The sequence below is a fragment of the Gallus gallus genome, chromosome 3, assembly GCF_016699485.2.
Source record: "Gallus gallus isolate bGalGal1 chromosome 3, bGalGal1.mat.broiler.GRCg7b, whole genome shotgun sequence".
In the NCBI taxonomy this organism is placed as follows: domain Eukaryota; kingdom Metazoa; phylum Chordata; class Aves; order Galliformes; family Phasianidae; genus Gallus; species Gallus gallus.
This window is the reverse complement of record NC_052534.1, coordinates 76162376-76178943: the sequence shown is the minus strand read 5'-3', so window position 1 is coordinate 76178943 and position 16568 is coordinate 76162376. Positions and strand designations below refer to the sequence as shown.

The 16568-nt window shown below is 42.6% G+C and overlaps 1 protein-coding gene across 3 annotated transcripts; it reads left to right on the top strand.

The window, feature by feature from the left end:
- Positions 1–3512: 3512 nt before the first annotated feature.
- CFAP206 (cilia and flagella associated protein 206) lies at positions 3513–16359 on the top strand. Of its 3 annotated transcripts, none has more exons than XM_004940393.5 (13): positions 3513–3562; positions 3727–3851; positions 4482–4565; positions 4864–4954; positions 5928–6116; positions 6328–6486; positions 7580–7788; positions 8585–8704; positions 10693–10891; positions 11356–11493; positions 13240–13433; positions 14353–14496; positions 15764–16359. In XM_004940393.5, the coding sequence occupies exons 2-13, from the start codon at positions 3744–3746 to the stop codon at positions 15992–15994; spliced, it is 1866 nt and encodes a 621-aa protein (XP_004940450.2). In that variant the 5' UTR covers positions 3513–3562; positions 3727–3743; the 3' UTR covers positions 15995–16359. The 3 variants fall into 3 exon arrangements, with proteins under 3 accessions (XP_004940450.2, XP_046795750.1, XP_040553801.1); XM_046939794.1 differs by having other exon boundaries at positions 3513–3630; XM_040697867.2 differs by lacking the exon at positions 15764–16359 and having other exon boundaries at positions 13240–13478; positions 14353–14488.
- Positions 16360–16568: the final 209 nt, after the last annotated feature.

Here is a 16568-nt window from a genome sequence, read left to right as displayed (position 1 = left end):
GCATAGCCCTTTAAAGAGTTATTCAAGTATTCAGCACAAATCTGCAGGATCTTAGGCCTTAATAGCTGCTGTAGAAGAGGGAAGCTGCACTGGGAATAGAACTGCTTGTATGCAGCACAAGTCAGAATTTTCGAGAAGGATTTGCAAATTTGTACACAAACTGCAAGTGCACCCATTGGGTGTGTAGGTTCCCAGCTCACCTGGCGAAAACACTGCAGGGAGAGCTCTGTTTCTGGGGGAGTGTGGGTAACAATCCTCTTCCCCTCCCAGCCTGATTCACTGAGCATTCCCTTCCATTTTGACAGATGAATGAAGAGCGCCTTTGTACAACAGTGATGAGTCAGTAGTAGGAAAGGAGTGAGCTGAGTGAGAAGTCATCTTTCAAACTGTGGCATAACTACACTCTCATTATTAGTACACTTTTCTTCTCTGCTAGTGGGGTCAGAGCCATAGCAACATATTTCCTATAAGACTCCCTCCTTCATCTACATGCTGGATAGTTACGTTTCCATAACTTTGAAAGAAGTTCCTATAGCAGGAGAAGAAAGCCCTATCAAACAGGGTGCTGCCCAGCAGCAGTTTCTTGCATTTCTTCAGCTTGTGGGGAAATTACTGTATCAGTTTTTCTGCTTTTCCTATACTGATGGGATGTGGGGCTCAGCATTGCGTGAGAAGTTAGTCTTGCAAAAAGATTTAAGTTACTGATTTCTTATCAGCTGCGCAGACATAAAGAGTAGTTAACAGCTAAGTGACCCATGAAATACCAGTGTGTGCTTCTAGCCAAACTGCAGCTCTTTTGAAACAGGAGCTGGGAACTACATGATCTACACCAGGTAGTGTCTGATGAGTCCTGGGTCTAATTTTCAGCATTTTTTTTTTAAGAGGAATGATTAATGGAAAAAGCTCTTGACCTGTATTGTTTTTATTAATGCCTTTGACTAAACTTTAATGCTATTGGAGAGTCTTGGGTAGTGATTCTCCTGAGTGCAGCTGAACAGTGCATCTTTTGCAGGAGTTTCCAGCCAAGGCACTCAGTGATGCTATGTCTGGAATCTCCCCGCTCCCTCCTCTCTAAAGGTTTGAAGGACAAATAACTCTGCTCCCCACCCCTCTCTGTAACCTGGAAAATACAGTGCATCCATTGTGCATGTCAAAGGACCCAGACTAACAATATTTTATTTGTTAACTGGGCTTCTACAATACTGTTGTTTTGTTTGTTTGTTTCCATAAATGTTCAAATCAAGGGCAAAACCTGTTGTGCTGTGCTCTCTGCACATGAAGTCTAGGGGAAAAAATATATATTTCCAAGTTGAAAGACAAAGTGAACTTCATTGGCCAACAAAACATTGCTTCAAGTGTCTTGGAGATATTTGAATCACGGGACCCAAGTTCCCAGTTCACGATCGTGATACGGTTGGAAATGAAGGTAGGTACAGCCAAAGGATGGAGCTGGGAGGAAGAAACAGAAGACCAGTCCAATGATCCTTCACCATATTCTAACAGGGGGGCTCTGGCCTTTAACAGCAGCTTAAATAATGCTACCGATGTCACCTAAGATCCCCTAAAACATGAGTCTGCACATTTCTTCAATGAGCCTGAAATGGCTGTTTCCCTGCCACTTACCTACCAGAACCTCTCTGGGCAGCCTATGCCAGCACTCTGTCACCTGCACAGTAAACTGTAGAATCACAGAATGGTTTGGGTTTGAAGAGACCTTTAAGATCATGTAGTTCTAACCCCCTGCTTTAGGCAGGGACACCTCCCTCTAACCAGGTTGCTCACAGCCCCATCCAGCCTGGCCTGGAATGCTTCCAAGGAGGGGACATCCACAATCTCACTGGGCAACCTGTTCCAGTGTCTCACCACCCGCACAGGAAAGAATTTCTTCCCAATATCTAGTCTAATCTCTAGTCTAAATCTACCCTCTTCCAGTTTAAAGCCATTTCCCCTTGTCCTGTCACTAGCACTGAATGGAAGTACTAAATGAGTGCTTCCTGGTGTTCAACTGTAATCCACGGTGATTTAAAAGTGAATGTGCTGCTTTTAATGAATTTTCAACGTAACATTTAAAATCCCCGTACCATGAAACCAAGAATCTCTTTGCTGGGTGTGTAACTGTCTCAGACACACCACTAGAGGGAAGAGTGCCTCCACCTTCAGTACGCAGCAGGCTCTGAGGTGCTTCTCAGAAAGCTTCCCACAGGGAGTGGTGCTGCACTGCCACAGGGGTGACTGTCTCGGGAGGCACTGAAGAACCGTGTGGATGTGGCACTGAGGGACACGGTTAGTGGGCACGGTGGGGGTGGGTCAGTAGTTGGACTACCTGACCTTAGCAGTCTTTTCCAACCTTAATGATTCTGTGACTCTCATCCGTGCAGTGATTTTTGAGGAGAGAACGAGGGCCATTGATTCTAGTTACAAGAACACTGGATAAACCAGGCCTCCATTTTCAGAAACGCTGTTCAAAACTTAACTTTAACACTGATTCTAGGGAGAAATCCAGCTACTTTGAACATGCAACCTTGGGACCTCAGGTGGGTCACTAACAAGGTAACCTTTTGTGGTCTAACAAAGGATGTGAACTTCCCCTGAAACCACATTTTTACTCAGCAAATGTGTAATTGCCTTCCTCTTCCTTCCCTCTGGGTGAAATTAAAGAAGAAAGAGTGCTCCAGAAGCATCCCAAATGCACTCCAGCCACCAGGCCCTGGGGCAGACTGAGGCTGCTGAGTGCCAGCCCCCAAGGGAGGACGTTTGCTGCCCATGGCCACTGTGGGCTGGGCACTTGGCTGAGGGGACTCCAGCACCCTGAGATGTGTGGGTGAGGAAGGGCCACAAAGGCTCCTCATTCTGCTATGCATGGAGAAGCACTCCTGTGGATTTGCTATCTCTCTTGGTAAAGGTCTCGCTGTTACCACGGGGCCGCTCCGAAAGTAATACCTCCTGTTTTATTACGTTGGCGCATGACATCAGGGGCAGATGTTATGGAGGCCAAGCAGTGGCTGTGAGCACAGTGAGGCGGCAGGTGGTGTGTTGAAGCAGCTGCGACAGCACCAGTGGGTCACCTCTGCTGGTGCAGATGTTTATGAGAGCGGCATGCAGGTTTCTGTTCATCGCCGGTGAAAATGCACAGCTAATGGTGGTGACCGTGTTGAAAAATACTGTTTTGCAGCTGAGAACTTGCTCCATCAAACAGCGTTCTTGCGCTCGTCGTACCTGCTGTAGTTTCCATGAAAGCAAATAGAAGGCAATACTTTTGGAGCAACCTCATACTAAATCCGAGGGGCTAGGTTTCTGAAACAGGAACGCAGACGACGCACTAAGAAACCCCATTCGTTATGCTCCCAGAGTGAACCCCCACACCCACGGGTAGCACGCACGCGTAGGTGCCGTCCCACAGAAGGACACGCACACCGCCGCGTGTTGTAGCTGCCAACGCGCACGCGCTGCCCGTTACACGCGCGCCGCCCCCGAGCGGTTCGGTCGCCATGGCAACAGGCGGGGCCGCGCCCGCCTCCAGCCCGCGCTCGCCGGTTGCCGCCACTGGGTCGGGCCGGGTGAGGTGAGGTGAAGTGGGCGCGGGGGAAGAGGGGAATGGGATGTGACCCCAAGAACGGCTCGAGGAGGCGGGTGGGTTAGAGTCAGCCGCCAGAGGAGGAGTGTATGGAGCAAAAGGCCGGTGACGTTCTTCTAACCGGCTTTCGTTTTTCTTCCTCGGGCCACCAGGGTGGCGTTGGCCCAGAATGTCGTGGGATCCGTCCGAAGGGATCATAAGGCACATCATCCGCCAAGCGGGGCAGCAGTGTGCCGCCCAAGGGCACCCCGTCTCCGAAACAGTGGTAGCTTTCATGGTAAGAGCCATTCCCAGCTGCTGGCACGGCTTCCTTGGTGCGCCATCTCCAGTTTTACCTGAGGCAAAGAGTTCTCCTTCAGTCACCAACGTGAAGTACGGACAATAATCAGGGGCTGTGAGCAACCTGGTCTAGAGGGAGGTGTCCCTGCCTATAGCAGGGGGTTGGAACTACATGATCTTAAAGGTCCCTACCAGCCCAAACCATCAACATCACGTCAGGGTGCCAACGCTGGAATAGCTGCAGCCCAGGAGTGACCCGAGCTGGTAACGGCTCTGTTTTGGGCTGCCCAGGAGTCCTAAAGGGCTAGTGGGTAATACTCAGTATGGGGCCTTAGAAACATGGAAAAGCATTTTCATTCCTCTGAAACTCTACATGTGAACATGAGGCCCTGAAAAGGCCGTGGGCCCCAAGTCTGGCTTGTGGCAAAGAATAGCAATGACAGGAACATGAACTCTTGATAAATCACAAGGAGAACCAAAATAAAGGTTAAAAGACTCAGTTTTAGTTATTTCCTCTCAAAGATAAAGAAACATTGACTGCAGTGGAGATTTTTCACAACTGAAGAGGTTATTTGCAAGGAGTAGATGCTGCAATGTAAATTAAAAGCTTTCTTTTGGCCATTTCTAGGTGAAAGCTGTTGTCCTAGATCCAAAAAATGACTTTGATGTGGATCAAATCCTTACAAAAAAGGATGTGCAAAATCTTATCCAGGTAATGCTGACAGGATGGTGAGTGTCAGTACTTTGCTGAGACTGTATCATTGTATGCGGTAACTATCATGCCATTTTATTTTGATACAAACATTTTTGGAACTCTAATGACAGTTTGTTACCACAGCTCTGTAGCTGAAGATTATGTGTTCACTCAGGTTAATAAATAGAATTTGTTGTGTGTCTAGGGAATGGAGGAAACTGCTCTGCAGTGTCTCGAAACCTGTCACACAATCGTAAGCAGTTGAGGAGTTTCCCAACTAATTCAAAAGAGCTCACTTCTCTATTTCTCTTCTTAGCTCTGTGTTTCCAGACTGCTTGACACAACAAACCCATCCCTGAGCACAATTAAGATGCAAGTTTACTTTGATTTGAACTATGCAAACAGAGGTAATTTCACTATAATAAATATTTTAGTAGAAGCAGTTCATTCTGCCTTCAGACTGTCATCTCTCCCTGTAGGGCTAATAATGATTCCTTCTTAAATGAATGCTGATGCTAAAGCAAAATAACAAGCCCTGGAGAAATGTACCATATAGGAGTGAGGTGTTTCAGCAAGCAAAGCTCAGGCTGCCCTGTGTATCTGATAGAGAACCACTACATGGAAATTCATTGGTGTATCTGGAAGAGAAACTGATGGTCTATCAATATCCATAATTGAGAGCTATGAACAAGCTTCAACAACTGTGGTTTTAACCAAGTTTGCTTTGGTCTCATCAGTGGTAACTTGATATGGTCTCAGCAAGGGAGTGTGGAAGTGGAAGAAAAGTGAGATGGAAAGAATGTCTCTGCTGTAATGAACTTCTTATCTCAGTGGGACAGTGAGGGTTGGCTGGGACACAGAAAATGAAACAAGAGAAGACAAAAAGTAAATGTTTCCAGGAGATGGGGACTGTCATGGGAGTATTTTCTTCTTAGCATGTAGTAAAAACAAAAATAAGCAAAACTAGGAAGATGTTTCAAAGTCTTCTAGATGCAGTAACCTCAGTAAGTCCAATAAAACAACTTGTGAGGTCCTGTGTAATGTTCAGATTTGGTCATGTAACTTCAGGTGTGTATAACATGTGTGTGTGTGTGTGTGAGTGTGTGTTAGGTGTCCTACTGCACTCATGGAGTCTGGTAAGGCAGAGTTGCTGCTTTAAGTTACCCTGAATCATCTGGCCTCTACTGATGCTAATCTTGCTAATTTTGCTAATATTTAACTTCACTGCAGTTAAATAGGAGAGTAGGATACCTTGAACATGTCTTTCACATATCACTGCTTCAGAAACCTTAAATTGGCTGTGGTTATGAATTGCCCTATCTGCGTAAGTCAAATTCCAAAGAGTACAGGCGGCGCTTTCTAACTGTCCTTCTTTTTTAGCTGAGTTACTCAGAGAGCATCGTCGTGTTCTGGAGGCCAGGTTGGCTCCTCTGCTCAGGGACATCACGGATAGTCGTCCCCGCATGCAAGAGGAAATGAAGAATGTGTATCAAATGATTGTTAGCTACGTGCTGCTGAGCTCTGGCCTGGGATCCCCAACAGACATTGAGGTTGTCAGGGAGGTAATAGGTCCGTAAATGCTCTCTTGTGCAATTGGACTTCTCTTGTTGAAGAATAAAATTTCACCTTTTTGTTGATACAGACTGCGTACTGCCCAAACTGTCACTGCTCAGCTTTGATGTATACACTTGCCATGAATTTCTGCTTCCTGTAGCTGTTGTTCAGGAGAGGATATTTTTGCACGTTTAATCACTTTTTTCCCTATTCTCTCACCTTCCAGCTGCCTTGCAGAGTATATTCCCCCAGACAGCTCTAGTTTCTTTCCTATCACTCAGTAAGAAGGATAAAGAGCAACAGCTAAAAAATCTTACCATGCTAGTCACAGGAATTCGGTTGTACAACAAGGAATGTGGGAAAGGAGGAAAAGGCATCGATGACTGTAAGTATACAACTGCATTTGGGTTGTCAGTTCCTGACCTCCTTCACCAGAGTGGCTCCAGTTATACCCTGTCTCTCTAGATAAGCAGCTTTGACCCAGGTTCTGTAAAGCTGAAGGAAAAAAAAACAAATTTAGTATTTGATTATAGGTTTCCATGCAGGCTACTACTCTGTTGATAAGAGAGAATCCTGAGTGGTTTAGAATCATAGACTCTTTAGAGTTGGAAGGGACCTTTAAAGGTCATCTCCCCTGCAACGAACAGGGACGTGCACAGCTAGATCAGGTTGCCCAGAGCCTGCTCCAGCCTGACCTTGAAAGTCTCCAGGGTCGGGGCATCCGCCGCCTCTCTGGACAACCAATGCCTCAAGGATTACACATATTGCCTTCATGCATTAATTTACCTCAGGAAAACTTGCTCTCTTGCCATTAAGTGAATTAAATGTGTAACGTTTGCCTTAAAAAGCAGTTAATTAAGATCTTGAAAGGGCACTGTTGATCCAATTAAATTTTTCTGTTGAGTCAGTGTAATGAGAACTGTTGAAAGTTGCTTGGGCATTATCTGTATTCTGACAATTTAGGTAAATTAGGTAAAATTAGGTAAATTTAATTAGGTAAAATTAGGTAAATTAGGTAAATAATTAGGTAAATAAACTTCTTCAGATTCTTAACATGTTCCCTTTTGCATTTTGAAGCTGTCTACTTGTTTCATGTGTAAAAAACATCGATAAGCATCTTGGAATTTTTGAAAGGGTGTATTTGGAGCAGGGCAAGAGTTACCTTTATTATTGGTGTTTTACAAATGAGGAAACCTGTCAGTGTGCACTACTGCAGTGCATGTACTGTAAAGCAAGACTCCTCACAGTCCTCGACTGTTGTATTTTGCCTGTATACACCTTACACCTGTAATTCCAACTGTACTGTAACACACAGTGGGTGAATCTAGTACACAAACTTTTGGGAATGGAAAGATAGAGCTCAGTATTTAAATGGAATACTGCTTGGCTCTAAAACTGCACTGTAACCACTTGCTCATGTTTTCAAGCACTCTATATGTGCTTGAATATCATATCTTGTATGTGTTCTGTATAAACAGTGCCAGCCATTCTGAACGAAGCCGTCCCATCAGCCACACAATCTATTGAAGACCATCTTAACGCTTGCCGTGTGCGAGCCCACCGTTACACCGCTCTGTTGGAATCCATGCATGAAGACCAGAACAGATACGGGCAGCTTAGCTCTTTAAAACTGAAAGAAGCACTGTTCAGTATGAGGCAGCATGAGGCCTTCCTTTGCATCCTTCTGGTGAGATACCATCTTCTTGTATCCTGCAGGGTTTTATTGCAGGTAGAAGGTATCCAGGTTACCTTCTTGAACAGGACTGGAAAAAATCAAAATGAAAGAAATCGGAAATAATCAAGATCAGATGTTTCTCAGTATATGAGAACCTACATAATCTGTCATGCTGAGCTCAGTACCAAACATGCTGGCTTTTGAGGCTGTCAGGTAAAAGGCAATGTGAATTAATGGTTTGTTGCAGTGTGACTGTGATTCCATTTCATTTCTGGAGGTTTCCGTTGCTGGGGAGGAGGTTTCATCTTATCACCAAAGGGCTGAAAATGTTGGACATTCGCCGTATTGGCATACTGAGACTCAGTCTGCTCAGACACTGCACAGATGACTGGAGAAAGTGGGATTCTGCCATCAAATACCTAGTAAGAAAAGCCGGACAGCCTGAAATTACCTGAGGAGGATGTGGAAGAAGATTTTCTTCTACTAAAAGCTATATCCCAACAGAAAAATGGCAGAAAAGTTCTGCTTTTCAGTTCAGTTCATACATCATCTCAGTTTTAGGCTGTGGACATCCCCAACATGTGTGGAGTCATCCAAGGTCTTAAGAACAATGTAAATTCCCGGAACTTGTTACACTTATGAATATAGTTTTATTTGCCTTTTAAAAACTGCTGGTTTTTTTTTTTTCTATTAGCCTATTCTGTATGTCATAAAGCTTAAAATATTTCTTTTAATAATTTTTTGTTACTATTTTATTTTGTTTGTTTTTACTATCTTACTTCTTACCTGAAGGACATTCTTTTTCCAGTCTGACACAATTACAAGTGGGCAAGAAATTGAAAAGATCAATGTGGAGTTTGCAGCAACAATGGAGAAGTTAAAAAGCACCGTTCAGAATAAGGTGTCCGTAGATACCAAAGAAGCTTTTGTAAGTATTTTGAAAGGAAAACCTATTTGGCTTTATTAAAAAATTATGAAAGCATTACAAAATACTCTGCAGGAGTGGTTTTGCTCAGTTTAAGAAAAAGGCTGCATTATTTCCTCTCAATTGTAACAGCACTCTGTGATTTTTGGACGGGCAGCTGAAGTATGGGACTTGATCTCAAGGTAAAAGGAGAGCAAGGTACGAAATGGGGGGAAGGAATGAAATACTATTTTACTGTAAGCGTCTCGAGTCATTTGTCAGTATTTCTAGAATTACAGCAGTATTTTCCTATGTTGTTTCAATATTTCATCCTTCAGAATGAATAATTAGAAAGCAAGATAAAGTCTAACGTGGAAGGGAGAAGAAGGAATACCATGCATCCTGTGCCTACTCTGAGCACAAGAAAACTTGTGGAAGGAGTGTGATCTGGCACTGAATGTATGCTTGTGATTTTACAATCCAGATGTTCTCATTTGGAGAACGTTTATGCTGCTCATCGAGTCGCTCAAATCAGTTTTTCTCCTGTATCTTCACAAGACTTAAGTGTGTGATACATGCTTTAACACAGCGGTAAAGAGAGGGAAGAGATGAGTAGTCTTTCCTTGGGTGGGTGAGAGGAGGAAGCCCAGTTTAGGCTCTGTAACTTCTTCTGGAAAAGCATGTCCCTTCCCTGGTGACAGAAGAAGTCTGTGAAGATTCAGTTCACCAACCCGAGTTTAACCTTTCTGAATGCACATTACCCTTCTCCTCTGAATGTGTCTCCTCCTGGCTGCTTCCTAGATTTCTTCTCTTCAAGTTGGTTAGTTGTTTCTTCTCCTCTGCTGAAGACGGGATATGTAATGTGATTTGATTTCAGATGTTTGCAGATGGAGATTTCCTTGTTACGAAACAGATTTTGTTGCGTTTGGCTGGTTGCTGAGAAGCTGAATCCTGAGGGAATGTGGAGAAGCAGGATGTTCTGCCACTTAAAATTATAGCATAAGGGCTATATTTGTAGTAAGCCTTTATTTCAGAAGACAGTAGATTTTATGAATATTCTTTTTATTCTAGTTTGTTATAGAAAGAATGGTTTTGATCCTTGCTTCCTTTCCTTCCGTTTCTTCCAGTTTTGTAACCTTAACATTCTCACCGTGCTGTGATGCTGACAGATTCCAGACCCAACTCTTTTGGCCATTCATGTAGTAATGCTGGTAACATGCATGAAATGCAATGGTGTTAGCATCCATCTAGGATTGGTTGAAAGTTTTCTCATAAACGCTGCATGTTTAGATGTTACCAAACACATAATTAACGTAAATATTTATACTCCAAGCTGAATGGCTTCTATATGTGAGTACACGTGGGTGTCAGAATTGCTGCTGGGAATGGCAGCTTCCAGTTTTGTTTGGAATGTCATACTCATCTGAGGAGGCTTGCACACCACTCGTCTGACACACACCATAGCTTGGCCACTGTGGTACTCAGTCACTCTGGAACCAGAATGACAAAGACAGGTCCTTTGAAGATAGGAGCTGGGAGGTTATTTCATTTGGTAGTTCAGTTGGTGTGGTTTATCTGGTTCTTCTTATTCCTGTACAGCTCATTTCACTGCAGCTACAAATCTGCAGTGTCAATGAAGCTCTCAGTTCCGGGTATGGTCTTGGAGTAATCTGTTTGGAAAAGACTTTAGAGTGAATCATAGAATCATAGAATGCCTGGGTTGAAAAGGACCATCATGATAATCTAGTTTCAACCCCCCTGCTATGTACAAGGTTGCCAACCACTAGAAAAATATCATTCTGGCCTGTGGCCATACACAGATGCTTGGACACTGAGGTGGCGGTTCCATTTTCAAAGCCCTGGGCTTCCCCCAGAGTTTCTGGGTACTGAATGGCTTGTAGATCAAGCCAGCTTTGTTCATATCGTGGATTGTTGTGCACGACATCTGGGTTGTGTTGCAGACATAAAATGATTCTGGATTTCAGATAGTTTTCTTTTTTTTTTCTTCCTAGCCTCTTTTTGTTGCAGCTTTTAACCTATGGTCCAGGTTTCAGGATGAGATACTGCTGCTAAGCTTCCTCACAAATATGACTAACTGTCTGCAGCAGTTCTTGGAAAGCCAGTCACAGCTTTTTCCTGAGGAACTGCTAACATCTCTTCTGGAAGGAGTGACTGTGAAAACTGATAAGGAGAGGATAAGAGAAACCATGGGTACTGAAAGTTATTACCATTTTGTTTTCCTTCGTTTCTCAAGATTATTGTGGTGGTGGTGGGTTTTGGTTTTTTGATTGTTTGTTTGTTTGTTTTTTGCCAAAATTAATTTTTTTTTAAGGTGATACTCCTAATAAACCAAGTTACACTCAAGGAGAAGAGTCGTTTGTGAGTGGGTGAAAACAAAATAGGAGTACTTAATATTACCTTCCTTTTGCAGTTCTGTTTCCAAATAAAACCAATGCTTTTGAAGCAGGATCCCTCAGTGCTGATTTTTCAGTCCTTCACGACTGATTCTTTAGGACATCTTTTAAGGTAGTGCTGAAATTTTGGGATTTCGGGATCTTGGCACTGCGGATCCCACTGTGAAGACAATAGTAATCAGCTCAGCCTGTAGCTTTATTGTATTTTAAACATCACATATCTTGCTACTGAAATCCTTCCCTTGTTAAACCATTTCTTAGGGACAAGAGTGAACGTTTCTGACTTCAAGAACCAGGAATGGCTTTTTCCAGAGACTACCACTAATTTTGATGAATTGTTAATCCAGTACCATGGTTTCTGTGCACATGCAATTGGTGTAAAAGGCCTCACCCTTCCAGGTATGCACTGTAGTTAGATGTTCTCCTTACTTTATATGTACACAAGTACTAGGGAAAATGGGAAGACATATTCTGGAAGCGTCCTCTTCTGTCAAAGCTGGAGTTCTGCATTTTCATGTATGTAATTTTCACTCCTAGATTATTTCCCCCATTAAAGTAATATTCTTCAAGAAATATCCAGATAAAATGCCCAAAACAGAAGCTGGGAAGGCTTCAAGGGATGTTAGGCACAAGCGAGCAGAAGCAAAGCCAAGATGAGACGGATTAATGGTTCCTCTTTGCTATTTGTGCTTCTATGTAACCTATATTGCAGCTCAATGCAGGTTCGTTTATTGTTGTTAATGTGTTTTCAACCAGTGGATGGAAAATTGTCAGATACAGAATACTGTTTCTCTTTGTTGCAAACACACACCTCCATGCCTTAAACAGTGGATATTTATTCAAACAGTAGATACAAAGTACCAAAAGGCTTCTCTGACAAGAATGCAATATGGCACTTAGTGGTCAGCTAATGGTTGGATTTTATTTGGTCTGGTCTAAGGTCACTTGTCTTGAAAGCAAGTCTCATTTCAGCTACTCCATCAGTTTGTATTTTCTGTCTCCCTGTGTTTCATAGAACCTATCCCTATAGACTGTTTTAAACCCACAGGAGACTGAGAGGAAAATATGGCAATTTCTTGGCAGTGTTAACAAATACATAATTTAATGGTGGTGTGGATATATTAACACTTACTTAGTGCTGCATGTGAGAACAGCTGTCCTGGGTTGGCCTGAAGGTCTCTCCAGCCTTGTATCTGATTGCTGGATGTGGTCAGTGGCAAACACTTGAAGATCATGGGTAATTAAGTAGAAACAGTCCTTCTTTCATTATATTCTTCCCTGTTTCAGTTGTCAGTGGTTATGGGATTCCTTCAGATAAATGTTGTGTCTGCACCTTCCTGTTAAATAATCCTTGGCAGAGATTTTTTATTTCTCTAATTGCTTTTTGAATCCATTTATAGTTTGCCATGAGATATTCTTATTGTTGTTAAGTCCTACAGTGATAATTGTGCGTAGTATGAAAAGTACCTCTTTTAGAGAAGGTTTTAAGCTCCAGCTTGGTAATTTCATCAAAGTTTATTTCTCTATTAGGAAAATTAGCAAGTAGTGATTTTATATCTAATATTCTACAGGTATTATAATCTCATTTCATGTTATTTCTCACTAGTTGCTTGTTCTCGGTGCTGAGGAGGCTTCTTTCTTTAGCACTTCCTCTGTGGAAAGTACTCCAAACTTCGGATCACTCCCAGCTCACTTCACTTAATTTTTATTTTTTTAATGAATTGGAACAAAATGTAGTATAGGAAATGTAGGCTTTTATCTTTTTTTTCTCCCCTTCTGTATCCGAATAATTCCTGCCGTCTTTCACGCTTTTTTTGATTGCCACCTAGTACTGCCATTTAATATCTTCAGAGCACCGTCTGAGGTGATTCTAGGCCTTCCTAGACAACAACAGCCAAAACAGAGCCATTCACTGTATCTGAGCTCAATTTGTGTTTTCTTTGATAAGTTATTTGGCTGTGATTGACATTTAATTTCCTCTTTTACTTCACTGTCCAGCTTCTTGGCTGCTTCTGCTTCTTCACTTAATTTCAGTGTTAGGCGCCTTGGTATAAAGGGACTGCTGACTTGAGGGAAACGTATGACCTTGATTAAAAATACCTTTTGGATCATATATCACAGTGTTTTGGTTTTGTTTGTCTTTAGGAAATCCTGCCATTGGAATTTTGAAGCACAAGGACAGATGTTATGTTTTCAGTTCCAAAGAATCTGCATATATTTTTGCTCAAGATCCAGATAAGTTCATTGAACTGAATGTAGAAAGAGCAAAAGAACACGCAGAGCTAATTCAGCTGCTCGACCTTCATCATCAGTTTGGATACCTTGCTCCACATATGAGGGTACGCATTGCCCATGCCTTTTGCTGAACAACTGCTGGATTGCTGGTAGGTCTGTTCTTTCTAGAACATAAAAAGAACAGGTGATACTCAGAAGAATAATCTGCCTATCACACAGTATGCCTGTTGGTCCATCTCTTCCAGATCTTCAGAGTGTAGATAAGAAACATCTTCCCTTAACATTCTCACCTTGTCTCTAACCAGGAGAATGTGTGGAGCTGAAGCATTATGGTAGTGGTAAAAAGAAGTGTTCATCCTTAGCCAAGGAAAATCTTGTGTTTGATGTTTCTTTTCCTCATTTTTGCAAAATTAGCTTAAAGGAACAGAAAGTAAATGCAATTGAAGATATGCCAGATACCGTATTAACTAGAGCTTTAGCTCAGAAGTTGATTTGTAGGTGTTGGTTGAGGATGTAGTGATATCTGGGACAGAAACTGTGGAACATATTACACAATGAAAAGGGACTTGCTAATAATGAATGTGACAGTTCGACCGTGTGAAACCCAAAGGCTGGATTGGGTGTGTTAAACTTTCTCTGCGTTGCATCATGAATTCGAAATCCCTAGCAATGCAAAGAACATAGTCTTGAACTGACCCTTGGTGAGAAAAATAAGGTTTATATCCCACCTCTGGTGGAGAATCACAGAATCATTAAGGTTGTAAAAGACCTCTAAGACCACCTAGAACAACCATCAGCCCACCCCCACCATGCCCACTAACCGTGTTCCTCAGTGCCACATCCACACAGTTCCTGATCATGGTTTCTTTTCTCTTTAGTGGACTCAGAGGATCAAAAATATTGTTGAATGTAAAAATCATTATCTACTTGCAATGTCCAGGTTTGCAGGTTTCTATCTGCTATCTTACTTAAACGCCTGTATTCTTCTCATGAATGACTTGCTTGTTTTTTTCTTCCATCCAGTTAAGAAGTGCAGACAAACTTCTGATGAAACCAACCACAAAATGTGACAGTGGTTCTCAAACTGATACTCATATCTTGCCTCCAACTATTGTGAAATCCTATGAATGGAATGAGTGGGAACTGAGAAGAAAAGCTATAAAATTGGTTTGTATTTCATTACTGTCAGTGTGTAGATGTTAAGATGTGTTCAGCGATTTATCTTTAGCATATGCAATCATAGAATCATAGAATCACAAAGGTTGGAAAAGACCCACAGGATCACCCAGTCCAACCATTCACCCATCACCAATGGTTCTCACTAAACCACGTCCCTCAACACAACATCCAAACATTCCTTGAACACCTCCAGGGTCAGAGTTTTCTAATAGTTGAACATGAAGAGCTTACAAGCCAATTTGTAGCTCATTGGTTTGACCTGTCGAGAGACAAAGTACTAAGGGTGGTTTAGTATCAGCATCTAGCCAGAAAACTTGAAGTATTAAAATATTACTTTCTTAGAAGACATAAGATTTGGCTGTAGATTGCCTACATCTAGGTGCTTCAACTTCCTTTGCAGTCACAGGAGATCTAGCCTAGTGGAGTTTTGGAGGGTATATGTGTTCCTGATGAGAAGACCAAACTCCAGGCCAGCTTAGTCACCCTCCAGCCGCTGCTGTCTTTGACTTCAGGCTCCACCAACAGGACTGGACTGTGGGAACTTCCTCACCCCTTACTTATGTCAGGGTCTGAATCCCACAACGTGAGACTGTATTTGCTGTATTTCAGTGATAACATCACATGATTTACAGTGTTATACGCCATTGCTGACATAGAAGAAGGAGCGTTAACCGCTGATTTTGTAATTTCAGCACTTCATAAGAAGAGGTTTCATCATTGTATCTACAGCAGTTGCTATGATTGAACGTGGCTTTCTTATTGCCATCATAATCATAAAATTATGGAATCATAGGATGGCTTAGGTTGGAGGGGACCTTACAGATCATCTAGTCCCAACCGCCCTGCCGTGGGCAGGGTTGCCAACCACTGCATCAGATAAATAACATTATCTTTTGCCTCTTGCCAAGGAGCTAGCAAGTAACGTCTTGAAAGAAGTCTTTTTTTTCCTTTTTGTTTGATAATCTGTGATACCAACCACCAAACCTCATCACATGAGGCACAGTTACCAAAGAGAACGCAAAACCAGCAAGAGGCTAACTTAAAATTGTGCAGGCTGCACACAGTGCTGCTCACACGTTCTATTAGTCTCGAGAGTTCGTTCCAGTCAATTTTGAGTAGACTGAAATGCGCAGTGTTACGGACCTGTGATGCCCACAGGTGTTACAAATGCAGAACATGTAATGCCTACGTATAACAGCAGCGCTAAAATGTTCCAACATAGTTTTGCTTAATTTGATTCTTTTTGTGTCTTTAGGCCAATTTGCGTCGCAAATTAACTCATGCCATGCAGACCGATCTCAGCCATCTGAGAAGGGAGAACTCCACCCAAGTGTACCTGCCCAAAGATGTCAGCACCCAAACAAAGCGTGACAGCTCAAGCAGTGTACCCAGACCACAGATTTTCTTGGCTGGTCTCCGAGGAGGATCATCTGCTACTACTGAAGTGGTCAAAGTGGATTTAACAAGACCAATAGATAAAGCCTAAGAGAAAATGAGAAACCTAAGGAAACATATTAATTATATATAAGAACCTCAGCATATATCTGAACTGAGTTACAGAAAAATCACAGAATCATAGAATGGGTTGGGTTGGAAGGGACCTTTAAGATCATGTAGTTCCAACCCCGTGCTATAGGCAGGGACACCTCCCTCTAGACCAGGTTGCTCACAGCCCCGTCCAGCCTGGCCTTGGATGTCCCGTGTCTTTTGACTGCAGGAGATGAGTTATCTGCTGGGGCCTCCGAGCAGAATGGCATTAAGTGATAGAAATGAATCCTGAAACACACAGAAAAAAAAAAAAAAACCAAACCCAATTTTGAATCAAGATGTGCCTGAAGACTTTAACTTAAACCAACGTTTAAATGTGTTGTGTGGGTCTGGGATTTTCTTGACATTTTAATACGGCGATTGCTTGCTGAAACGCTGTCCTTAAGAGCCACAGCTTTGATTTTAGGCAGATAGGAGATACAGAGCCAATCCTGCAGCTCCTACAGAGGCACAGCGCTCATTGGTGTGAGCTAAAACTGATGCCATGAGAGTCACCCAGATGTCACAGCTCT

Coding starts and splice junctions, on each gene's coding strand:
- CFAP206 (XM_004940393.5), top strand. CDS start 3,744: ATGTCGTGGGATCCGTCCGAAGGGATCATAAGGCACATCATCCGCCAA. Junction 11,494..13,239: donor AAAAGGCCTCACCCTTCCAG/GTATGCACTGTA, acceptor GTTTGTCTTTAG/GAAATCCTGCCATTGGAATT. Junction 14,497..15,763: donor GAAGAAAAGCTATAAAATTG/GTTTGTATTTCA, acceptor TTGTGTCTTTAG/GCCAATTTGCGTCGCAAATT.